This window comes from Hoplias malabaricus, chromosome 11, assembly GCF_029633855.1.
Source record: "Hoplias malabaricus isolate fHopMal1 chromosome 11, fHopMal1.hap1, whole genome shotgun sequence".
NCBI classification, from domain to species: domain Eukaryota; kingdom Metazoa; phylum Chordata; class Actinopteri; order Characiformes; family Erythrinidae; genus Hoplias; species Hoplias malabaricus.
The window spans coordinates 5,380,255-5,405,775 of NC_089810.1; the positions used below are offsets into that span (position 1 = coordinate 5,380,255).

Sequence of the window (25,521 nt, forward strand, 5' to 3'; positions counted from 1 at the left end):
AGTGATCTATACACAGTTGTAGTACAATATTCTGCATTCCAACACAAACGGCATTTTTGCCGTTATGAATCAACTGAGGTACCATATTCTTGCTGTCTTCAAGCTACCTGTTTGTCTTTAATATACATGCCTCTGTTTCTGTTTCCCCTGTGTGTGTGTGTGTAGACACTAGATGTGCAGGAGCAGGTGGTCTACCTCATTAACAGGTCCACGGCTCTCCAGGAGTTGTGCCTGGAGGCGGGCGGACTCAAAGCGTGAGTGTGAACCGTTTCCCGCTACAGCACCCACTTAGTGTGAAGATGGGAATCAAAGATGAAAAGATGTCCTTCATGAAATTTTGATAAGAGTCGTCACATGAAAGTAAATTACATTAAATTGCGTCATCATGTGACCCTGCCCTCTGTGGATTCCAGAGCTTTTCCTCTCTTAGTCGTTCTTGAGTTGTCAGGCAGCGTAAACATCCAATTATGAACAGGATTTGATGTCTGAATATTTTTTTAATGAACACAACAATAGTTTCAGTGGGTTTCCTACCCATAACCCATAGCTTTATTTGCCCTGTTTTAGTATTCTGCTCTGTTTGGGATATCTGACCTCCCTTTCTCTGATTTGCTGCAGGGATTTTGTTATAAAGATAGCCGGTGCTCTTCGTGATCATTCTGCCACTGCACTCCATGTCATCAACCTGTCTGCCAACCCCATAGAGGACAAAGGTGCCCCTGCAGCTTTTCTCTAATCTAGGTGCTAAAATGCAAACCCCATTCTGAACCGAAGTGTTTTGGAGGCAGGCACACGTGCTCCCTGCTTATTCCTGTCTCTCTCTCTCTGTAGGTGTGATATCTCTCAGTCAGATTTTGCCACAACTGCCCCGTGGACTCAGTCGGCTTTACCTCTCCAAGGTCTCTATGTCTCCGAAAGGTATCTTGGACCTCTTTGTTCTACTGCAATAAAGTGTGCTGTGATTTACTCAACATCTGCACTAAACACGAATGTCTCGGTGGAGCAGCAGGTTAGTGTCGCAGTCACACAGCTCCTGGAACCTGGAGGTTGCGGGTTCGATTTTCTGGATGTGCTTCAACAGCGGGAGGGAGGCTGGAAATGTAGCGTCACCTTGGACAAGAGGCTAATTTGGTCTAAATACATAAGCTTGACCAGTCGTTGGCTGTTCTTGTTAAGACATGTCTGTAAGCTAGGCATAACGTTTATTTTATACGGTTTCTTTATACGGTCAGGTACACAGTATTTCTTACACTCTCAGCTTTGAATGATACTTTTTGAAAATTCTTGGCAAGTCACTTGAGTGGAGATATTAAAAATCAACAGATTCCTGGGCATTAAAGACATGATTAAAGTCTGATAAAAGTCCTGTTACCAGAAACCTGTAAAAATACACTTCTGTTGAAACTGTTGTTTTTCTGAGGTGAGCCTGCTGTACTCTTCATCTTACTCATCTCCATTCTTCATTTATGACTTCACTCACAACTTCTGTCTCTCTGTTTACAGGACTGGGCAATGTAGCGCGCGTGCTCCATCAAACCAAGCCTCTCTCCAGTTCACTGACACATCTGGACCTGAGTGGAAACACTGGATGCCTGGGTACAGAGGAAGCCTTGGTGAGAGAGAGAGAGAGTGAAAGTATGCGATATGTATGAGTGAAAGAAAAAAGCCAGAGTGTGTGTGTGTGTATAAAATGTGTTTGTGTGATGCCTAGAAATCTGTGAAAGATTTGTGTGTGTTTCAGGGTCTCTTCAGCTTCTTGTGCGCTCACAATGTTGTGTCCCATCTGGACCTTAGCTCCACTGACTGTCCCCTAGACGCTGTGAGTGACCTCTGATCCTTCAGCTCATACACACTTTTCAGATTCTGCATTCATTTTCAATTTCATCAGCTCCAGTGACCATACGGGAGCACTTTTACAGTTACAGACGCCACCTATAACAGACTGTACACTCTGTTCCTCAGCGCTCAGGACCCCCACAGAGCAGGTGTGATGTGGTGGTGGATCATCCTCAGCGCTGCAGTGACACTGACGTGGTGGTGGTGTGTTAGTGTGTGTTGTGCACTGATAAAGAACTACAAGGTGACTAAGGATGTCTCTGACTTTATATGTAAAAGGTGGACCAATGAGGTAAGTGTGGACAGTGAAACACACACTAACACACCATCACCAGCACGTCAGTGTTACTGCAGAGCTGAGAAGGATCCACTGCTCAAATCAGGACCTGTTGGGGTCCTGTGTGGCCAGAAGACAGTGGACTCGACTGATCTGTGTAACAGAATTTTGCGTTCATATGATTTTCAAGGTCAAGTGTTGATATCTCATTCTCTCTCTCTTTCTCTCTCTCTCTTTCTCTCACTCACTCACTCACTATCTCTAGCTCTTTGTGTCTCTCTCTAATGGATGTTACACTACCTTATCTTACCTCAACCTCTCCAGAAATGCGTTCTCCCACAGGTATGTTCAGCACAGATACAAACACTGTTCATCACAAGGCCATGAATTAATGAACACACTTATAATTGATGTTTTTGATTATGGATCAAACTGTTGATCACAAACCTGATCCTGTTCTAAATGCAGTGTGTGTGTATGTCTGTGTGTTTGTTTGTGGGTTATTTGTGTGTGTATGTGTGTGTGTGTGTGTTGCAGGAAGTTCCGGGAGGTGACACGCAGTGTGAGAGAATTCTTCACTAAGAGCATGAAGCTGAAGTATGTTGGACTGTCCGCCACTAAACTACCTCCAGAAGCCCTCAGGTACCACGTCTCAACCATGTCATAACGGGGGCAGATCTCACTGTGACCTCATTTTAACGCACCTGAGTATCCACACTGAACTGGGTCACTGTCCTTGCCAGGGTGCCTTGCCATTGGAGATTGCAGACCAATGCATTGATCACAGAATCACCACATCATACAGAGTTAGACACATTTTTGGGAAACAAACCCAAAACAAAAAAATCTATAATTGTTGTCTATGGCCTAGGGTCCAAGAGTTTGTGGGTTCGATTCCCACTTCGGGTGACTGTCTGTGAGGAGTGTGGTGTGTTCTCTCTGTGTCTGTGTGGGTTTCCTCCGGGTGACTGTCTGTGAGGAGTGTGGTGTGTTCTCCCTGTGTCTGTGTGGGTTTCCTCCGGGTGACTGTCTGTGAGGAGTGTGGTGTGTTCTCCCTGTGTCTGCGTGGGTTTCCTCCGGGTGACTGTCTGTGAGGAGTGTGGTGTGTTCTCTCTGTGTCTGCGTGGGTTTCCTCCGGGTGACTGTCTGTGAGGAGTGTGGTGTGTTCTCCCTGTGTCTGTGTGGGTGTCCTCCGGGTGACTGTTTGTGAGGAGTGTGGTGTGTTCTCCCTGTGTCTGTGTGGGTGTCCTCCGGGTGACTGTCTGTGAGGAGTGTGGTGTGTACTCCCTGTGTCTGTGTGGGTGTCCTCCGGGTGACTGTCTGTGAGGAGTGTGGTGTGTTCTCTCTGTGTCTGCGTGGGTTTCCTCCGGGTGACTGTCTGTGAGGAGTGTGGTGTGTTCTCCCTGTGTCTGTGTGGGTGTCCTCCGGGTGACTGTCTGTGAGGAGTGTGGTGTGTTCTCTCTGTGTCTGCGTGGGTTTCCTCCGGGTGACTGTCTGTGAGGAGTGTGGTGTGTTCTCCCTGTGTCTGTGTGGGTTTCCTCCGGGTGCTCCGGTTTCCTCCCACAGTCCAAAAATACACATGTTGGTAGGTGGATTGGCGACTCAAAAGTGTCCGTGTGTGTGTGTGTGTGTGTGTGTGTGTGTGTGTTGCCCTGTGAAGGACTGGCGCCCCCTCCAGGGTGTATTCCCGCCTTGCGCCCAATGATTCCAGGTAGGCTCTGGACCCACCGCGACCCTGAACTGGATAAGGATTACAGACAATGAATGAATGAACTGATGTGGGCACCAAGTGAAAGAGTTGTGTCGAGGATAACACCCGGATTACGAACCGTGGAAGAGGGAGATACACATGAATTATCAATAGAGAGACAGGGAACCAACTTTTTGGAGAATTGATTTGGAACCAATCAGCAAGAGTTCTTGTCTTGTCACTATTTAACATGAGAATGCTGTGATTCATCCGTCTGTGATGGGTCTGTTCCTTCCTTACGCTCAGTTATTACGGGCAGCCAAAAAACCCATCATGACTCTGAACAGGCTGAAGCCCTTACAGAAGAAGAGTGAATGATGAATGATTCAATATATGGTGCTTCAAACTGCTTATATATATATATATGTGTGTGTGTGTGTGTGTGTGTGTGTGTGTGTGTGTGTGTGTGTGTGTGTGTTCTATTAGGTTATTGCTCCAAGGTCTGGCCACCAACAGTTATCTCACTGAACTGGAGCTGGACATCAGCAGCTGTGAGGTATGCATTCACACACACACACACACACACACACACACAATATTTAAATCTTATTACAAATAACACAGCCACAATACCTACACAGCTGCCATGTTGGTGCTGCTGATTGGATTGTGTGTTTTGTTGTGTGTGTGCAGCTGAGGTCCAGTGGAGCTCAGGTAATTCAGGAGCACATCTTTGAGACCAAGGCCATCTGCAGCCTGGATCTGTCCGACAACGGTACCTCCTCTATTGTATTCTTCTAAATGCTTGTCTCATTTTATCACTGTTCTTTTACTCTTTGTCTTTTTGTCTTTCTCTGCCTTCTTTATTCCTCTACTGCTTCGTTCATAATATTAAAGAGTGACTTCAGCACTTAATGCTTTTAATTAAATCTAACCATCATTGAAAGTACCTCCTTGCCTCTACCTTCATTGTCCAATGCTTCAGCTCCTCTGACCATACAGCAGCACTTTACACACTGTGGTCCATCTGCTGTTATACGTACCTTGTTAGCCACATTTTACCCTGTTCTTTAATGGCCAAGACCTCCACAGAGCAGGTGTGGTGGTGTGTTAGTGTGTGTTGTGCTGGTGTAGAGTGGATCAGACACAGCAGTGCTGCTGGAGTTTTTAAACCCCTCAGTGTCTGGACTGAGAACAGTCCACCGACCAAAAACATCCAGCCGACAGCGTCCTGTGTCACTGATGAAGGACTAGAGGACGAGCGACACACACTGTGCAGCGACAGATGAGCTACTGTCTCTGACGAAAAATAAGGAGGTCATTTTAAAGTGCAGATATGCTCACAAATACTGCTAAGTCCAACAGCAGAAGTACTGAAATATTAAGGTTGCCGCTGTGAGCAGAGAGAGAGGTAGCCTAGTATGTCTGACCGAGCCACTTTGTTTTTTGCTTGTTTACTGTCACTGGGGCTTCGCCAACTAATTAGACATGTTTCCAGCGCGAAAATGATTTGTGAGCAGCACATGGTGAGATCAAATTAAAAAATGAGATCATATTAAAAACCATTTACTGTCCTATCAGCACATACGTCTCCCGTTTGCACTGGATCTGAGTTGGAATTAGATGATAAATTATATCGAAAATGGAGGTGCAGAGAGGAACAGAGGCACAAATTATTCTCCTTCCGTATCTGCGTATTTTGAGAGTGTATCTCCCAAGACACTTACCTCATCCAACACACGGAGTCGTGAATAATTCTGGAAGAGAATGTGCTACAGGATTCATCGCACTCCAAAAGCTATCTATGGATTCTAGCACAGTTGAGGCAAACTGGTGCTACTTTATATTCACGTGTTTGCAAAAGAAACTCCTTAAGCACCTGCCAGACCGAGCACAGGGTCGTTTTATTCCCTTATTTTATTCTTTCAAAGTGTGTGCAGCTTCTTTTGTGGTCAACAGAGTCCTCTGTTCACAAACTGACCACAAAAACATTGTTCAAATATTACACTTTGGCAGAAATGAAAGAACACACACACACACACACACACACACACACTCATTCTGTGTCGAGAGACAAGGTCAAACACTGTGTGCTGTGGGCGGTCTCTGTGGATTTGGAGGGCTATCACAGCTCCTGTGTGCTTACTCTGGCACTGTGAACTCGATAGCAGAGACATTTGTGTGTGTGTGTGTGTGTGTGTTCAGGCCCCATGACTGAATCGCTGGTTTCTAGGGGCTTAATTTTTGCACCCTGTAGATTGAAGGCATTCAATCTGTTGTTTGAATAAAGGAACAGCTGGAGGTCCACAGTGAAGACAGAGGAAAATATGAATTTTATACACAGGTGTGAGTGACTGTGTGTGTGTGTGTGTGTGTGTGTGTGTGTGTGTGTGTGTGTGTGAGACTGTGTGTGTGTGTGAATGACAGGGTGAGTGTATGTGAGCTACTGGGTGAGTGTGAGTAATGGTTCACAGGTTTAAAGGGCTTTGGAGGTCAAAAACACATTGTGGGGGCGGGGGTTTTGGTTTGAATGGGTAGCATGTAGACTTTAACCATTGAAGCCTTAAGCATTAGTCAGTGCTTTTAAACTAATATGTCAGTTGTGTAGGGTGAGAGTGAGAGAGCGAGGAATTCACTCACAATCAAAACCAGTCAGTTAAAGAATAGTGGCCTTGTTCACATCTGGCATTAAAGTGCATCTTGCTTCATCCACTCAAAGGGACTGGCAAAACCCATTGCTGTTCACACGTAGTGTTATGAACTGGTTTCAAGAGACCAGTTTGTTTTTCAGACAGAAATGTCCTCAGTGTCCTTCCTCACGTTCCAATAGTTTGGTCGAGGTTACAGTTACAGCTGTGATGTGGCCTGATGTGCCTCAGACCACCTCTGAAGGGACCGCTGTTGTGTCTCGGAGATGCACTGTGTACCCCATTGTGCCCAGTATGAACAGGGCTAGAGAGGCAATTCCTCTGATCTCCGAGGACAAATGAACAGTATTCGCTTTAAACTCCATCTGAGTGTTTCCTACCTCTTTGTCCCGCAGGCTTTGAGAATGACATGGTGACTCTGGTGCTGTCCATTGGCCGCAGTCACTCGATACAACACCTGGCCCTCGGACGCAACTTCGCCATGAAGTCCAGGTGAGTCCATCCATGTCTCCATAATTGAATCGTACACTCACGTAGCCGTCTGTCCATACACCATCCATCCATTCCTTTCTTTTATAAAACCAGCCATCTATACATGCTTCTATCCACACGTCCATCCATCATTTACCTATTCCTTCTATCATCCGTATCACCACATATTCATCCATCCATCCACATATGCACCCAGTCATTTATCTGCCCTCCATAGGCTCCAAATGTTTCATTTGATGGTCTCCTATGCTTTCTGTCTCTCAGGGCTCTAACGGATGTTCTGCACAGAATTGTACAGCTCATTCAGGAGGAGGAGTGTGTGAGTAATGGGTATTTTCATCAGGAGAAACAATTTAACACACACACACACACACACACACACACACACACACACACACACACCAGCAATTATTATCTTTGATATCATTACAGTGACGGGAGGGAGATTCAGAGAGGTTCATAATGTTGCTCGAGTCATAGCTGCCTCCTACTGGGATCGTTATTAACACAAAGCATGACCTCATGCCCCCCGCCGGCACCGTGCATTCAGAGCTGCCGCGACCTACAGAAGAGTTGTGTATGATAACAGACGAGGTGTTGTCTCTGTGATATATCGGTTGTGTGACTGTGTGTGTGTAGAATGGCTTTAAAGGGGAAAGTCCTCTGAGACAGCCACCCCTCCTCCCTCCAGCGAAGCAGCGGTTTTAATTACCCACAATCCCTCTCCGCGGAGGCTAACCCGCCTTGTTAATTACCCAGCTCCGACTTAGAGGCAGCTCTCATTAAAACCGAATCAACCGCAGCTCTCTTTCGAGTCGCCGTACGTCAGGTCACAGTGCAGGTTCATCCAGATTATCACTGAAAACTGGACTGGGGAAATCGGACAGAGGTTCGTATCCTTGTTCACACGGCTACACTGTTAGGTCAGTTATATAAGATGGGGTTTATGAGAATTGTGGATGTAAGTCTCGCCAACAGTCTGACATATTCCCTTTTCCCTTCCCCTTCTCTCTCCTGACAGCCCCTGGAGTCTCTATCTGTGTGTGACTCCAAACTCAAGACAGGTACCACCATCCTCATCAACAGCCTGGGCAGCAACTCTGGTCTCTCCAAGATCGACATCAGCGGCAACTGCATCGGAGACACGGGAGCCAAGATGCTAGCCAAGGCCCTCATGATTAACACCAAACTCAAGTACCATATCAGTCCATTAGCCTTTTCACTGCACATTATCTTGTCTTGTGTGTTATTTATTTCTCTTATGCCATGTTTTCTGCACAGAACACTGGTCTGGGACAGAAATAACGTGACCGCTACAGGGTTTATGGATGTCGCCAACGCACTGGAGAGGTGTGTTTGGGTGTGAGAGGTGCTGCGTTTGTGTTTTAATTAGTCTGTGAATTTTCATCTGATTCTAAACAAGGTGTGTTTGTGTTTTGAAGGAACACCACACTACAGAACATGTCCATTCCCATGAGTGATATGGCTCAGTCTTACCGCTCCAGTCCAGAGAAGACTGAGGAGGCGATGCAGAAGGTTAGCACAAGATGGCCAACAATTCCTTACAGGGTTCCGCTGAAGAGAAGAAACTTTTAGTAATATTCATGTTCATTTGGGACTCGGGTTAAGGGTTAGTTCTGTAAACAGGGTTTCTCACCTTTTTTCGATCACAGCATCTTTTAAAAGTGTGCAAAATCACGTACTCTCCTCACACACACACACACACACACACACACACACACACACATACAGAGGCACTGGCAGCTGTAATCAGCCATCATTTTTTAAACATTCTTTCTCGAAAATACAGTTGTAACGACAGCAGAAAATTTGGATTTTTTTATTGAATAATTAGCTTCAGCATTAAATGCGTTTTTGGCTGCGTTCACTGAGTCACGATGCAAACAAACCTTGGCCCTGTTCTCTGATCAGAATCCCATCAGTCATCTGGTCTCATTGGTCAGTCGTCCCATGCTGGGGATCTTTGTGAGCCCAGTTGGCTTTGTTTCCTGGGAAGGTTTGATAGCCCCTTCTTTCTGGCTGGCAATATACCTCCATTTCTTTAGTGGCACTATGTTAGCAGCAGTTTGAAAAGAAGTGGTGGACTGAACTCGGACATCGTGAACGAACCACTCCATCCTCCTGAGGCTGGTGACACTGTGTGATTTGGGGGAGACTCACTGACTCGTGGATTTGGTGATTAATCAAAGGTGCAGAGAAAATCTGGCAAAAACTTTGAGTCGAGTCGAGTCGAGATGATCCCATGCAGTGGAAATAAACCATATGATACAGATCTCTTTCGATGCGTTTGTCTTCTTGAGTCTTCGTGTTTCTCATTTGTGTATCTTTAGTTTATAATGGTCTCTGTCTGGGTTTAATGATGATTTTTGTTGTAAGTTATTTCCAGACCGTTTCCTGTTCATGAGGGCGGCACGGTGGTGCAGCAGGTTAGTGTCGCAGTCACACAGCTCCAGGGGCCTGGAGGTTGTGGGTTCGATTCTCGCGCCGGGTGACTGTCTGTGAGGAGTGTGGTGTGTTCTCCCTGTGTCTGCGTGGGTTTCCTCCGGGTGACTCTCTGTGAGGAGTGTGATGTGTTCTCCCTGTGTCTGCATGTGTTTCCTCCGGGTGACTGTCTGTGAGGAGTGTGGTGTGTTCTCCCTGTGTCTGCGTGGGTTTCCTCCGGGTGACTGTCTGTGAGGAGTGTGGTGTGTTCTCCCTGTGTCTGCGTGGGTTTCCTCCGGGTGACTGTCTGTGAGGAGTGTGGTGTGTTCTCCCTGTGTCTGTGTGGGTTTCCTCCGGGTGCTCCGGTTTCCTCCCACAGTCCAAAAATACACATGTTGGTAGGTGGATTGGCGACTCAAAAGTGTCCGTGTGTGTGTGTGTGTGTGTTGCCCTGTGAAGGACAGGCGTCCCCTCCAGGGTGTATTCCCGTCTTGCGCCCAATGATTCCAGGTAGGCTCTGGACCCACCGCGACCCTGAACTGGATAAGGGTTACAGATAATGAATGAATGAATTCCTGTTCATGTATTTTGTCTTTGTGTAGTTTTCTTCTCTGTCCTTATGTTGCAGTAGTCCGTCTCTGCTGTCATTAGTTTTAGATTATTTTTTTTATCTTGGTTTCTAATAAATGTGAGTTTTGATTGACTTTTTTCTAGTTTTGTCTTGTCCTTGGTTCTAGGTTTGTCATGGTCTAGTTTTTCTGTCTCAGTTATTAGTCTGGGTTTTGTTGACTTATTTGGGTCTCTTTCTTATTCATGGTCCCTATTTTATTTGAATAAAACATCCTGCGCTTCCCTCGTTTGTAATGGACCCTTCATGACGCAGTCTCTTCTAAACTTTACCTCAAGGACGTTCACGTGTTCCATTTCAAAAGCAGTGGAAATTGTGATATTCATATGTTGCCAAATGTACATTGAGTGTCTGTTTATTACTTTCATTAATTCAGTGGCATTATTTTCATCAGTTAAATGGAGGGTTGACATTAAAACAATTGAGATTTCCACAGGGTGAACACAGTTATGAATTTATCACCTATGTCTAGTAAGAGCAACAGTGACTCCATGATTGTAGCTCGCATTTGCATTCTCATTAATAAAAGGAAGCCTGCAGTGTCCTGTGGCATCAGTAGGGTGTAAAAATCTTAAATTTGGAGTGTTAATCATTAATCAAGTTAATCGCATTACTCTATTATCTCTGAATCACATTAGTCAATGTATACATTAATTATAGTGATTAGTTTCACTTTATAGGGTTTTTCTCTAATCCAAGGTCACTTCACGAAGCCATTATTCTATCCTCACTGTGTGTGTGTGTGTTTCTCCACAGATTCAGGCGTGCTTACGCAGGAACAGTCAGAGAACATGCACGGCACCTGAAGAAATGCTGACTCTGCAGCAGGGTTTGAAGACGAACCGTTCGGAACAGGTTTTTTCAAGCTCTTCGGCTTCCTTTATCCATTCATTTTTATATAAAATTAAATCACCTAGGAGCAGGATCCCAGTATAGGAATTTCTACACTCTGTGTCCATTTTATCACCTTCACTAAACATGCAGGTGCAGTGGGTAGTTCTAAAAATACAGACATTAGTCCACGCAGTGTTCAAAAACTCCAGCATCACTGCTGTGTCTGATCCACTCAAACTGCGTCAGTGTAACTGTAGCACTGAGAAAGATGCACCACACAAATCACACCTGATGTTTGGGGGTCCTGACCAGTGAAGAACAGGGTCAAAGTGTGCTCGCAAAGTATGCAGAGCAACCGATGGACTACAGTCTGTAAATGTAGAATATGCTCCTGTACGATCAGTAGAGGGGATACCATGGGCAATGAGGGTAGAAACAATGAGATCCTTTTAATTTCATGGATGATCAGTGTAAAAGAATGTTATCTCTCTCTCTCTCTCTCTCTCTCTCTCTCTCTCTCTCAGATAGTGCATCATGTCTGTCAGAAGCTTCAGGAGACTATGAGGCCTCTTTCGTCATACAATATCCAGGAAGTCCAGAGTGATATCTTGTCTGCAGAGGAAGCTCTCCAACATGCCAGGACGGCCATTACAGTACGATCTCACCTCCAACACCGTTCATTCATTCATTATCTGTAACCCTTATCCAGTTCAGGGTCGCGGTGGGTCCAGAGTCTACCTGGAATCATTGGGCACAAGGCGGGAACACACCCTGGAGGGGGCGCCAGTCCTTCACAGGGCAACACACACTCACACACACACTCAGACACTCACACACTCACACCTACAGACACTTTTGAGTCGCCAATCCACTTACCAAAGTGTGTTTTTGGACTGTGGGAGGAAACCAGAGCACCCGGAGGAAACCCACGCAGACACAGGGAGAACACATCACACTCCTCACAGACAGTCACCCGGAGCGGGAATCGAACTCACAACCTCCAGGCTCCTGGAGCTGTGTGACTGCGCCACTGTGCCGCCACCACCAACACCAGTGTGTCCTTATTCTAGCATTAAAATATGTCTAGCATTCATTTATATCTTGTGGGATCTAATCATAAGTGGACAATGCTAAGTACTGGGATCATGGTGAAGAGGTAATAAAAATACATTTGCATTAATGTGACAGCTAGAACTGGCCTGAATGAATTTGAATTATCATTGTAGCCTGAACACACTCAGATTCTTGGTATGAATGCTGTTCAACCGTTCATTCTGTAGGACTTTGTGTGCCACATTAACATATATCACTACTTTGTCTTCTTCTTCCAAAGAAAAAAGGGGTCACACTTCAGCGGGGGATGGGGAGAGGAAGGGGGTTCATGTAGCCTACATTACACACGGATGATGCTTTGTCATTGCCTCGTTTCTCATCCTGTGTTAAGTAGTTGTCATTTCTACATCTCTGAAACTGTTAGGAATCAGAAGAGTGGGTGAGAGATCCTTCAGGGACTCGAGCATTCATAAAACACAGAGCTTGTTAATGCTAAATAAGGAAACTCATACAGATACAGCGAGTGGATACTAGGCCCACGCAGATGAACACCAACGTTTCCCAGTGTAACCCCAACAGCAACAAAGCACTGCCTAATTAACTGTAACATCAGAGCAGGGAGGAACAAAGCTGCACTGCATGGCTTCTTTATTCATCTTCTTTCATTTTGATTTATTAGTTGTTAGTTAAACATTGCATCTGCTCTTAGATGAAGATAGCTGTTAATAGCAGGTGTGAACATAGCTTTATATTCAGAATAGGGTGAAGGCCTTGGTGGAAGTAGTATAATGCTCAACCCAAAATACCTTTCAAATAGACTAGAGGTGTCCAACCTTATACACCATGATTGGGGTATTATTTTCATTCCATTAAACAGTAAAATCAGGTGTGTTCCTGTTTGGTACATTCACCACACCTCAGCTGTTAAGTGGAGGGGAGGGAGGGAGGGAGGGACCAAGACTTAGGAGGCCAAAGGTGACACCTGTGGCAAATTTAGTTGGGGCCACACCTCATCTGTTTTGAAACCCCAAGTCCTTTTATGATTTTAATGTGGGAGGCATGGTGGAGCAGCAGGTTAGTGTCGCAGTCACACAGCTTCAGGGACCTGGAGGTTGTGGATTCGATTCTCGCTCTGGGTGGTGTGTTCTCTCCGTGTCTGTGTGGGTCTCCTCCGGGTGACTGTCTGTGAGGAGTGTGGTGTGTTCTCCCTGTGTCTGTGTGGGTTTCCTCCGGGTGACTGTCTGTGAGGAGTGTGGTGTGTTCTCCCTGTGTCTGTGTGGGTTTCCTCCGGGTGACTGTCTGTGAGGAGTGTGGTGTGTTCTCCCTGTGTCTGTGTGGGTTTCCTCCGGGTGACTGTCTGTGAGGAGTGTGGTGTGTTCTCCCTGTGTCTGCATGGGTTTCCTCCGGGTGACTGTCTGTGAGGTGTGCGGTGTGTTCTCCCTGTGTCTGTGTGGGTTTCCTCCGGGTGACTGTCTGTGAGGAGTGTGGTGTGTTCTCCCTGTGTCTGCGTAGGTCTCCTTCGGGTGACTGTCTGTGAGGAGTGTGGTGTGTTCTCCCTGTGTCTGCGTGGGTTTCCTCCGGGTGACTGTCTGTGAGGAGTGTGGTGTGTTCTCCCTGTGTCTGCGTGGGTTTCCTCCGGGTGACTGTCTGTGAGGAGTGTGGTGTGTTCTCCATGTGTCTGCGTGGGTTTCCTCCGGGTGACTGTCTGTGAGGAGTGTGGTGTGTTCTCCCTGTGTCTGCGTGGGTTTCCTCCGGGTGACTGTCCGTGAGGAGTGTGGTGTGTTCTCCCTGTGTCTGCGTGGGGTTCCTCCGGGTGCTCCGGTTTCTTCCCACAGTCCAAAAAGACACATTGGCAGGTGGATTGGCGACTCAAAAGTGTCCATAAGTGTCAGTGTGTGAGTGAATGTGTGTTGCCCTGTGAAGGACTGGCGCCCCCTCCAGGGTGTATTCCTGCCTTGCGCCCAATGATTCCAGGTAGGCTCTGGACCCACCGTGACCCTGAACTGGATAAGGGTCACAGATAATGAATGAAAGAAAGTGTCTAATGTGTTTGTGAAGCCTCAGTGTCAGTAATTTGGTAAAAAAAAAAAAAAAAAGTATCTTGGTCCGATATGCTAGGCTATTCCGACCTGAGCATACTGCTCTATTCCTGCTCCATAGGTGGGAAATATTGACTTATTTATGCTGTTTCGGATCACTTAAAGTGGAAATGTCTCCAAACTCGGGAGATGGCTAACTGTGCTACAAAACTAAACAGCTCGAGTTACAAATGAGTTTCTGTGGTAATTCAAACAGTGAATAAAAACGTACACTGAACTTCAGCCGCATAGAAACAGCCGTTTTTTTTTTCCTCAAACAAAGTCTTCCATTTAAAATACAGCCCCATTGTACACGTCCCTTTTAGGCCCTCAGTCTAATGGCTCATCCAATGAATGATGCTTTTTATTCGTGTAAATGGCTGAGAATGATCCACCACCAAAATCATACCTGCTCTGTGGTGGTCCTGTGGGGGTCCTGACCTTTGAAGAGCTTTGAAAAAAAGTATGCACAACAACAGATGAACTACAAAGTGCTCCTTTATTTTCAGTGGTGCAGAGAATGGACAGTGATTGTACAAACGAGGAGGTGATACTAGTCTAATATGACAGTGTATAGTGATATAGAGTTTGGAGTCAAGGGATGTCAGGTGACTTCCATAACAAACGTACACTTGCTTACACCAACCCTGTCTCTTCAGTCTCTACCCAGACTTTATGAGTTGGGGAGGTCGCCCTCTGCTGGTGCCACTGTGCAGCACATCCTGGATGATGCAGCCAAAGCTATAACCAGTGAGCTGACTGAAGAGATCCAGGTTTGTCCCTTAGTATTCACAGTTTTTTCAGATATATATGACTTTACAGATTGTAATTTTAAGACAACATTGATTTAGTGCGGTATTCGGTTCCTCCATCAGGAAAATCCAGAGCTCTACAAGACTATACCTGTTAAAGACTGATTTAGTACTGTTTACTGCACTGTGATTTGCTGTGGTCTGAGAAGTTTGGCTGTTTTTTTGACATGTCTGCGCAGGAGCAGGCGCAGATGATGCTGCAGTTTGCACAGGCAACCTGCCCCAGAGTTGTCCAGAGGACGAGTGTCAGCGAGCAGCTTGCCAACCGCGTGGCCAACAAAACACGACAGGCCACCTACTTCATCAACAGCACAGTGAAACAGGCAGAGGACAGCATCAGGGAAAAGCTCAGGTGACACACACACACACACCAGGACCATGCATTTTGAAAATCAGTGTAGGGATGTTTCAAATGTTTGACATCAACTTATCTGACAAAACCAGTGCATAAACATTTATAAAAGTAAACACTGCATCTATAGCTTTATGGAGAAATATAATATTTGTCTCTTAACTGTTGCAAATGCAGTTAAAGGAACAGGGAGGGTTGTTTTTTCTTATCCTCTGTTGAAAGTTAGAAACATAGTGTAGTTGCTGCAGGGCGACACAGTGGCGCAGCTGGTAGTGTCACAGTCACAGTGGATTCAATCAATCAATCAATCAAATTTTATTTATATAGCGCTTTTCACAACAAAAAGTCGTCACAAAGCAGCTTTACAGAGATCCGGGTCCAAGCCTCCTATGAGCAAGCCAGGGGCAACAGTGGCAAGGAAAAACTCCCTCAGCACACGAGGAAGAAACCTTGGAAGGAACCAAGACTCATACGGGGAACCCATCCTCCTCGGGTCGACACCGGAGACACAATAGAGAACAGAAGTAAAAGTGAAGGGGTTATAGTAATATAAATGTAGTATATTAGTGATGATGGAGAAGTAGAAATGAAAATGGTGAGGATGATGATATTAGTGATGTATGAGTCTTAGCAAGGCCAGGATCTTGTACAGGACACGGGCTGGATCAGGGCAAAACCTGGAGAGCAGCAGGACATCTCAAAGCATGAGAGAGAGACAGGAGAAAGAAAGCCAGACAAAGGGAACAAATAAAAATACAAAAGGTTAGTAGGGTCATGGTAAAGAACGGGGAAATTTGTCCTGCGAAAAAAGCTTCCACTGGTCAGGCAAGAGAACCCAGCGACAGACAGCGTTGTTGGCAGGTACTACAAAGCTAACTAAGAATGCTGTAGCTATGGTGATATGACAGGATTAATACAGAACAGTGATAATATGAAAACCAGCCCGAACACCAATATAGAAGGAGTAACCTGAAGGTGAGTGATTAACCAAAAGCTTGTTTGAAAAGGTAGGTTTTTAATCTAGATTTAAAGATTGAGAGTGTGTCTGAGCCCCGAACAGTAACCGGAAGGCTATTCCAGAGTTGAGGAGCTTTGTGAGAAAAGGCTCTTCCTCCTGCTGTGTTTTTCTTAATGCGAGGAACAAAGAGTAGATGGGCATCCTGTGAACGAAGTGTACGTGACGGGCGATAAGGTATGAGAAGTTCAGTAAGATACTGCGGGCCTAAACCATTTAGAGATTTATAAGCTAAGAGGAGTATTTTATAGTCAATGCGAAATTTTACAGGTAGCCAGTGTAGGGACGAGAGAACTGGGGTGATATGTTCAAATTTTCTAGCTCTAGTGAGCACCCTGGCTGCTGCATTTTGAACTAACTGAAGCTTGTGTAACGCTTTGCACGAGCTCCCTGCCAGGAGCGCATTGCAGTAGTCTAGACGTGAAGTTATAAAAGCATGCACTAGTTTCTCTGCATCTTTTAATGATAAAATATGCCGAATTTTGGCAATATTGCGTAGGTGGAAGAAGGCGGTTTTGACTGTATTGGATATGTGGGTATCAAATGTGAGAGTCGAATCAAAGGCTACACCTAAGTTTTTAATGATGGCATTGTGTTTTACTGTTGAATTATCAAGATTAATAGCAGCATTTCTGAGTGAATGTATCTGAGGATCTGTACCTAGTAACAAGACTTCAGTTTTATCAGAATTTATCATGAGAAAGTTTTGCATCATCCAGTCTTTAATTTCAGTTAGACATTGTTATTTTATGTAGACAAGCAACATCATTGGGTTTGGCTGATATATACAGTTGTGTGTCATCAGCGTAACAGTGGAATTGAATCCCATGCTTACGGATTAGTCTACCCAGTGGCAGCATGTAAAATGTGAACAATACAGGGCCAAGCACTGATCCTTGTGGGACACCATATTTAACTAAAGTATGATTAGAGGATTTATTATTCAGATAAACAAATTGGTAACGATCGGATAAATAAGATCTGAACCAAGAGAGGGCAGATCCTTTTATTCCTACCAGATTTTCCAGCCTATCAAGAAGCATCACATGATCTATGGTATCAAATGCTGCACTAAGGTCAAGCAGCACCAGAATAGATATATAGCCCTTATCATGTGAAAGGAGTAAGTCATTAGTTACTCTTGTTAGAGCCGTTTCTGTGCTGTGATTTGGTCTAAATCCAGATTGAAAAATGTCATGAATGTCATTGTTTTGTAGGTAAGAGCACAACTGCTGTGACACGACTTTTTCTAGAATCTTAGCAATAAAAGGGAGGTTTGATATTGGCCTGGATTGGATTCTAGCCCTGCTCTGGGTGACTGTCTGTGAGGAGTGTGGTGTGTTCTCTCTGTGTCTGTGTGGGTTTCCTCCGGGTGACTGTCTGTGAGGAGTGTGGTGTGTTCTCTCTGTGTCTGCGTGGGTTTGCTCCGGGTGACTGTCTGTGAGGAGTGTGGTGTGTTCTCTCTGTGTCTGCGTGGGTTTCCTCCGGGTGACTGTCTGTGAGGAGTGTGGTGTGTTCTCTCTGTGTCTGCGTGGGTTTCCTCCGGGTGACTGTCTGTGAGGAGTGTGGTGTGTTCTCTCTGTGTCTGCGTGGGTTTCCTCCGGGTGACTGTCTGTGAGGAGTGTGGTGTGTTCTCTCTGTGTCTGCGTGGGTTTCCTCCGGGTGACTGTCTGTGAGGAGTGTGGTGTGTTCTCTCTGTGTCTGCGTGGGTTTCCTCCGGGTGACTGTCTGTGAGGAGTGTGGTGTGTTCTCTCTGTGTCTGCGTGGGTTTCCTCCGGGTGACTGTCTGTGAGGAGTGTGGTGTGTTCTCTCTGTGTCTGCGTGGGTTTCCTCCGGGTGACTGTCTGTGAGGAGTGTGGTGTGTTCTCTCTGTGTCTGCGTGGGTTTCCTCCGGGTGACTGTCTGTGAGGAGTGTGGCGTGTTCTCCCTGTGTCTGCGTTGGTTTCCTCCGGGTGACTGTCTGTGACAAGTGTGGTGTGTTCTCTCTGTGTCTGCGTGGGTTTCCTCCGGGTGACTGTCTGTGAGGAGTGTGGTGTGTTCTCCCTGTGTCTGTTTGAAGGATTGGTGCCCCCTCCAGGCGCCCACTCCTTGCACCCAGTGATTCCAGGTGGGCTCCAGACACACTGCAACCCTGAACTGGATAAGAGGTTACAGACAATGAATGAATGAACGTAGGTGCTGCAGTGCTGAGCCTGGAATAGCAGTTGAGGCTCTATACTATGTATTACAGCTCAGTGGAGAATCACAATAAACAGACACCCTGCACCACCTCAACTTTGGTGTGAAATGTGGGCTATGAACCTGGACACTTACCTGGCAGCGGGACACTACGGTCATGAAGGTGGTTCGTCCTGGCTGCACTCTGGCTCTGCTGATTCCTGTGAATTCACCAAACGTGGGTCCCTCACCTGCATCATTTTGTGGTGAAGAGGGGGCGCTGTGTTCGCTCTCTGCTCTCAGGATTTCTTATGTTTCCTTTGGGATCTGTAAAGTGCTACCGATCATTCTTTAAAAGCAATTTTCTGCCGAAATCAGTGTGATCCTGATATATGTGTATAATCCGTATCAGTTATCCATGTCTAATTCCCTACCCTGTTTTTCTCTGCCCCTCTTGCTTCAGTTATCATAAATATCAAGCAGTTTATGAAATTTATGACGCTTTATAGCTTTGTATGATATTTGATGCTGTTTAGAATTCTATAGTAAAAAAAAACATATTTTCTTTTAATGTACGTTGCCTGGAAATTGAATAACTGTCGTCTTGTTATGTTTCTTGTCATGCTTTTGTTCTGAGTAATAATTCCTCCACCTCTTCTTTCCTCTCTCTCTCCTCTCTTCTCTCTCTCTCTCTCTCTCTCTCTTCTCTCTCTCTCTCTCTCTCTTCTCTCTCTCTCTCTCTCTTCTCTCTCTCTCTCTCTCTTTCTCTCTTCTCTCTCTCTTCTCTCTTCTCTCTCTCTCTCTCTCTCTCTCTCTCTTCTCTCTCTTCTCTCTTCTCTCTCTTCTCTCTCTCTCTCTCTTCTCTCTCTCTCTCTCTCTCTCTCTTCCCTCAGTGAACTGAAACTGTCAGTCAGCGTCTCTCTGGTGGAGAGTATCATTGAGGAAGTTCTGCAGGACTTGTCAGTGGCTCAGCAAAAACTGGTGTGTGTTAACCTTTGTTACTGTACACTTCGAGTGCGTGTTGTTTGTGCTTATGTCATCATGTTTTTGTATTTTAGGACAAGCATTTAAAGGAATATTCCCAGCCGTTCAGCAGTAAGACCAACCTGCCTCAGCTGAGGGTGGTGGAGAATGAGTTCCCTATTGACGAGGTCAGTTTGGACACGTTTCTGTTCGTCCAACCACTCCTTCCCCGTTACGCTTCTACGGATGAGAGGACTGCATCATTGGGTCATCAGTTAAAAGCTCATCCTAGTTCATTAACATTACAGATGTAGAAATTATTTCCAAGAAAAATCATCGCTAATGCCTTAAAAGTGTCTTAGATGTAACTCTACACCTCTACATCCACGCACCCCTCCACTGCGCCCCGTGTCATTTGTCATTTGAGAGGTGTTCACACTATATGACTGCAAATGGGCCACATGTTTTAGATAAACGTGGATAGATTATGATTGGGTTCGTATAAATCACAGCTTAGCTGTTTGATTGAATTACGTAAACTTAACATTATCTTCACTGTAACTGGGAACGTCTGTCTGCTTTTGCTTCTCGGCGTTGTAATTAAACTGATTACATGTCGTGTTCTGTCTTCAGTATGTGCCTGTCATCTGGAGGAACAGTTTCTGCACCCGGAGTATCCGGCCAGCCCCTTCGGTCAAAAGTAGGTCTCCCATGTCCTTGCAATGACAGATAACACAGAATATGTCTCATTATTTACAACCATCTGCCTTTTTCAGTACTTTTCAGTACTAATTTTACCAAACTATAAAAACTAAGTATGAGATAATGAACACACACACACACACACACACATGGCTGGATGTTTTCGGTCGGTGGACTGTTCTCAGTCCAGACACTGAGGGGTTTAAAAACTCCAGCAGCACTGCTGTGTCTGATCCACTCTACACCAGCACAACACACACTAACACACCACCACCACATCAGTGTCACTGCAGCGCTGAGAACGATCCACCACCACATCACACCTGCTCTGTGGGGGTCCTGAGCGCTGAGGGACAGGGGGAAGTAGGGGGTAACACAAGTACGTACATCTACAGTCTGTAGCACTGCCGTGTCTGATCCATGCATGGTTCTGGAGGTATGGACAATTGAAGAACAATACATATATACATATATAAGGGGCTCGTTCCTTGTTAATTGGTCTATTCCGGTGATGTCACACATTTCTTTTTGCTAATTGGCTGCTGCAAATGCTCCCAGACTCCAGCAGCTGTGGAGGTCAGAGTTAATGTGAGACCTGCTTGATTATCCAGTTTGGTGTTGGCTGAAAACAAAGAGCGGGATCGAAAGGCTGCTGTTGGACCCGACCCTGATACAAGCTCTGTGACAGGTCACTAATAGAGCAGCCACAACAAAAAAAGAACAGTGTCCTTAATGGACAGCCACAGTGTGCACAGATGTACCTCCTCGTGTCTGTGTAAATGTGAATTGCTCTTTATGTATGAGCAGGGAAGGGATGGCTTGTATGAGTAGGGGATCCCCCTTCTCGTCTCCTGGGACTCCCTCTTCTTGCCTGACTGCCTTGTCGTAGCTTTTAATGGACTAAGAGGAGGGGCAGGGACAGATTGCGAGATTGGAGGGTTAGTCGGAGACCCCCTTGACCAAAAAAAAAAGAAAAAACCCTAAATGATCAGCTGTGGAGCGGACAGAGATCTGCAGCTAACTGGAGCATAGCCTTTTTAATCGCAGCCCGCTGAGTCTCTTATTGAGCGAGAGAGAGAGACAAAGATTAAGGCAGAAAGGGGGGCAAGTGAGGCATGGAGGACCCTGGCTTATAAACAGGGTGCTACACCCCTCCTTCTGCCTCTCGCTACCGCTCTCTCTCTCTTTCCACCCTCTTGCTCTTTTGGTAACGGCTTGCAAAGGCTCAGACACTCCACCTAGAGTCTGCCTCTGTCCTCCTGCCATCCTGAATCTGCAGTCGCCCTGACTTTCTCTCTAACATCTCTCTCTCTCTCTCTCTTTCCCTCTTGCTCTCTTTATTCTCTCCCCTCATCTGCCTTCACATCCTCTTCTCATCTCTGATGCGACACGCCTGTTTACAGCTCCCTGTATCTCTGTCCTTTTCTTCCTGCCTGTTTCCTCTAGCTCTCTGTTCAGATATGCACATTTTAAGACAGGATAGTCCTCTCATTATTTCTGTGTTATCATCCCCCCCTCTCTTCCTTCCTTTTTCTCTCTCTCTCTCTCTCTCCTCTCTGCAGGTCTGTTGGAAGGGGAAGGCGAGCAGCAGGCTCGAGCGAGTGCGCATTCCCAGCAGGAGGCTGAGGAGCGTGAGAGAGCGAGGGAGAGAGAGGGAGGAGGGGGAGGGTCTCAGGGCTCCAGGCTGACAGCTGAGGAGAGGAGGCGGAGCATGTCCTTGTCCTGCACATCGTTAGGCTCTCGGCTGTCTGTCACAGCAGCCGTGGGCGGGGCCAGGACATCAGGTCCCGCCTGGCTGGGGAGGGGGGTGGAGCCTGCCGGCTCTGGCTGTGGAGCGGCGGCGGGCAGCAGCAGCACAGAGCCCCGGCGTCCGGAGCCCACGTCTACTCGGCCCCCTATGGACCTGCCCATCGAAGGCCAAACGCTGAGGCACTACACTCGCACACGGCCCAGACCCAACCGCCGCAACAGGCAGCCGCCCAGCAAGCCTCAGGTAAAGAGGAGGAAAAGAGAGAGAGGGAGGGATGGAGGGAGGATGGGAGGGAGAGGCAGGGATGCAGGAGATGGGAGCTGGAAGCAAAAGAGGGAGTGAGAGACTGAGAGAGATGGAGACAGGAGAGAGAGGCTGAAGGAGACGGGGGATGCTGGGGGATGGAGGGAGTAAGAGACGGGGAGAGGGAAAGAAAGAGAGGGGGAGGGAGGGAGGGAGATGGCGGTGCTCAGGTTGTTGCAGGCAGCCGCAGCCGCAGCAGCGTCAAAGAAGGCAGTGTGTGTGTGTGTGTGTGTGTGTGTGTGTAGATGCTTGTTGGTGTGTGTGTGTGTGTGTGTGTGTGTAGATGCTTGTTGGTGTGTGTGTGTGTGTGTGAGTGGAATGTGTGGCAGCTCCAGGGTCTCACTCTCATTCTCTCTGTTCCTTTCTTCATAAATATCCTCCTGTCTCTATCAGAGTGATGTTTCAGCTTAGTGAGAGAGAGAGAGAGAGAGAGAGAGAGAGAGAGAGAGAGAGAGAGAGAGAGAGATGTGGCTGTTGTAACCAGAGACATTTTGGGTGTGTTTTATCGTTGCCATTTTTGAAGTCTCTCTCTCTGTTTGTGTGTGTGTGTGTGTGTGTGTGTGTGTGTGTTAGAGAGAGAGAGAGAGAATCCCAGCTGGGTGTGTGTATGTGTGTGTGTGTGTGCGTGCACGGTCAGAACAGGGCACGGTCTTTCTTCACTGACAGTGGACGCGTCCTCTCGGTGTGATGGCTGTATCCTCTTAATTATTAACGTTCACACAATCAAGGAGATTTCTCTCTCTCTCTCACTCTCTCTCTCTCCTTTTCTCTCTTACTGCTGATCTCTCACTCGTTCTCTCTTTCCCCCTCTGTCTCTTCCTGTCATTTCTTTCTCTACCTCTGTGTATCCACTCAGATCCATGGAATGGTGTCAGGGTGTGGGATCTGAATGTGTTTATGCATCAGTCACAGTGTGTGTCATTCCTCTCAGTGATTGGGTTTTCAAAAGCAGCATCTGTTGCCGTCTGATATATATTCAGGGTGGTTGTTTTTGTATTTTGTGTGTTGTTTTGTATAGGTGTGTGTGTGTGGTGGGTGTTTTCCGTTTGCAGTGTATACCCTGGCTTCCATGTTCTTACTGTGAGTCCTCTCGGATTGAATGAAATGGTTGGGAGAAAAGTGCTCCGCTTGTGGAGATGTCTATGTGGCGTGACTGTGTGTGGATGTGGGCGTGTGTGTGTGTGTGTGTGTGTGTGGGGCTGGCAGGCAGGCAGTCAGTTGGTCAGTGTTTAGAGATTTCATCATTTGTCTGTCATTATTGTGCTTGTCCGTACCCTGTCACACTTACAGCAATAGTATTAGACTGTACAAAAATAAAGGATGTAATCGATGTGTGGAATCCGTTACTCGCTCTGTACCGGTGTCATTGTGCGCTCGTGTGTGTGTGTGTATTGTGCCCTTCCCACATATTATCTGCCTTTTGCGCTGATGGCTGTGTTTCCTGGTTAGTGACTGGTCAGATGGTTGCCATAGTGACAGGTTCTGGTATCGTGGAGGAGCTCACACGCATGCCTTTGCTTATTAATACTGTCCTGTGTCACTTGTTATCTTTATAAGGTGTCCGTTTCTGGAGTCCTGTTTTTTTCCCAGTCAGTGGTCAGTGTAAGTCAGCCCCCCCCCCCCCCCCCCCCCCCCAAATCTCTATCTTGGAGGGGTCAGAGGATAATATTTGTGTAGGGCCCTAAAGAGCCAAAAAACAACACAGTACACTAAGAACGCTAAGAATATAAGCAGGTTTTCAGGGTATAAACTTATTTACAATGTTGTATACACTGTAATGTAAAGCACAATAAGCATGACATATATAGTAGATATTATCAAATGTCAGACAGAGTCATACTGTCCAGGGTCCTGGGGTTGTGGGTTTATTTTCAGCCTCGAGTGTCTGTGAGGTGTGTGGTGTGTTCTCTCTGTGTCTGCGTGGGTTTCCTCCGGGTGACTGTCTGTGAGGAGTGTGGTGTGTTCTCTCTGTGTCTGCGTGGGTTTCCTCCGGGTGACTGTCTGTGAGGAGTGTGGTGTGTTCTCTCTGTGTCTGCGTGGGTTTCCTCCGGGTGACTGTCTGTGAGGAGTGTGGTGTGTTCTCTCTGTGTCTGCGTGGGTTTCCTCCGGGTGACTGTCTGTGAGGAGTGTGGTGTGTTCTCTCTGTGTCTGCGTGGGTTTCCTCCGGGTGACTGTCTGTGAGGAGTGTGGTGTGTTCTCTCTGTGTCTGCGTGGGTTTCCTCCGGGTGACTGTCTGTGAGGAGTGTGGTGTGTTCTCTCTGTGTCTGCGTGGGTTTCCTCCGGGTGACTGTCTGTGAGGTGTGTGGTGTGTTCTCTCTGTGTCTGCGTGGGTTTCCTCCGGGTGACTGTCTGTGAGGAGTGTGGTGTGTTCTCTCTGTGTCTGCGTGGGTTTCCTCCGGGTGACTGTCTGTGAGAAGTGTGGTGTGTTCTCTCTGTGTCTGCGTGGTTTTCCTCCGGGTGACTGTCTGTGAGGAGTGTGGTGTGTTCTCTCTGTGTCTGCGTGGGTTTCCTCCGGGTGACTGTCTGTGAGGAGTGTGGTGTGTTCTCTCTGTGTCTGCGTGGGTTTCCTCCGGGTGACTGTCTGTGAGGAGTGTGGTGTGTTCTCTCTGTGTCTGCGTGGGTTTCCTCCGGGTGACTGTCTGTGAGGAGTGTGGTGTGTTCTCTCTGTGTCTGCGTGGGTTTCCTCCGGGTGACTGTCTGTGAGGTGTGTGGTGTGTTCTCTCTGTGTCTGCGTGGGTTTCCTCCGGGTGACTGTCTGTGAGGAGTGTGGTGTGTTCTCTCTGTGTCTGCGTGGGTTTCCTCCGGGTGACTGTCTGTGAGGAGTGTGGTGTGTTCTCTCTGTGTCTGCGTGGTTTTCCTCCGGGTGACTGTCTGTGAGGAGTGTGGTGTGTTCTCTCTGTGTCTGCGTGGGTTTCCTCCGGGTGACTGTCTGTGAGGAGTGTGGTGTGTTCTCTCTGTGTCTGCGTGGGTTTCCTCCGGGTGACTGTCTGTGAGGAGTGTGGTGTGTTCTCTCTGTGTCTGCGTGGGTTTCCTCCGGGTGACTGTCTGTGAGGAGTGTGGTGTGTTCTCTCTGTGTCTGCGTGGGTTTCCTCCGGGTGACTGTCTGTGAGGAGTGTGGTGTGTTCTCTCTGTGTCTGCGTGGGTTTCCTCCGGGTGACTGTCTGTGAGGAGTGTGGTGTGTTCTCTCTGTGTCTGCGTGGGTTTCCTCCGGGTGACTGTCTGTGAGGAGTGTGGTGTGTTCTCTCTGTGTCTGCGTGGGTTTCCTCCGGGTGACTGTCTGTGAGGAGTGTGGTGTGTTCTCTCTGTGTCTGCGTGGGTTTCCTCCGGGTGACTGTCTGTGAGGAGTGTGGTGTGTTCTCTCTGTGTCTGCGTAGGTTTCCTCCAGGTGACTGTCTGTGAGGAGTGTGGTGTGTTCTCCCTGTGTCTGCGTGGGTTTACTCCGGGTGACTGTCTGTGAGGAGTGTGGTGTGTTCTCTCTGTGTCTGCGTG

The 25,521-nt window shown here is 47.0% G+C and overlaps 1 protein-coding gene across 1 annotated transcript in view; it reads left to right on the forward strand.

Moving 5' to 3' along the window:
• carmil2 (capping protein regulator and myosin 1 linker 2) overlaps window positions 1-25,521 on the forward strand; it is a 72,976-nt gene that overhangs the window by 16,340 nt on the left and 31,115 nt on the right. Inside the window, exons 7-28 of the mRNA XM_066685443.1 lie at window positions 166-254; window positions 619-713; window positions 832-918; window positions 1,504-1,613; window positions 1,742-1,819; window positions 2,379-2,455; window positions 2,651-2,755; window positions 4,290-4,359; window positions 4,497-4,578; window positions 6,847-6,943; window positions 7,208-7,262; window positions 7,965-8,137; window positions 8,225-8,293; window positions 8,386-8,479; window positions 10,770-10,868; window positions 11,372-11,500; window positions 14,638-14,751; window positions 14,970-15,142; window positions 19,208-19,295; window positions 19,373-19,465; window positions 19,911-19,977; window positions 21,542-21,972. Of these exons, the coding sequence (XP_066541540.1) occupies window positions 166-254; window positions 619-713; window positions 832-918; window positions 1,504-1,613; window positions 1,742-1,819; window positions 2,379-2,455; window positions 2,651-2,755; window positions 4,290-4,359; window positions 4,497-4,578; window positions 6,847-6,943; window positions 7,208-7,262; window positions 7,965-8,137; window positions 8,225-8,293; window positions 8,386-8,479; window positions 10,770-10,868; window positions 11,372-11,500; window positions 14,638-14,751; window positions 14,970-15,142; window positions 19,208-19,295; window positions 19,373-19,465; window positions 19,911-19,977; window positions 21,542-21,972 (2,475 nt within the window). The remainder of the gene's footprint in view (window positions 1-165; window positions 255-618; window positions 714-831; window positions 919-1,503; window positions 1,614-1,741; window positions 1,820-2,378; window positions 2,456-2,650; window positions 2,756-4,289; window positions 4,360-4,496; window positions 4,579-6,846; window positions 6,944-7,207; window positions 7,263-7,964; window positions 8,138-8,224; window positions 8,294-8,385; window positions 8,480-10,769; window positions 10,869-11,371; window positions 11,501-14,637; window positions 14,752-14,969; window positions 15,143-19,207; window positions 19,296-19,372; window positions 19,466-19,910; window positions 19,978-21,541; window positions 21,973-25,521) is intronic.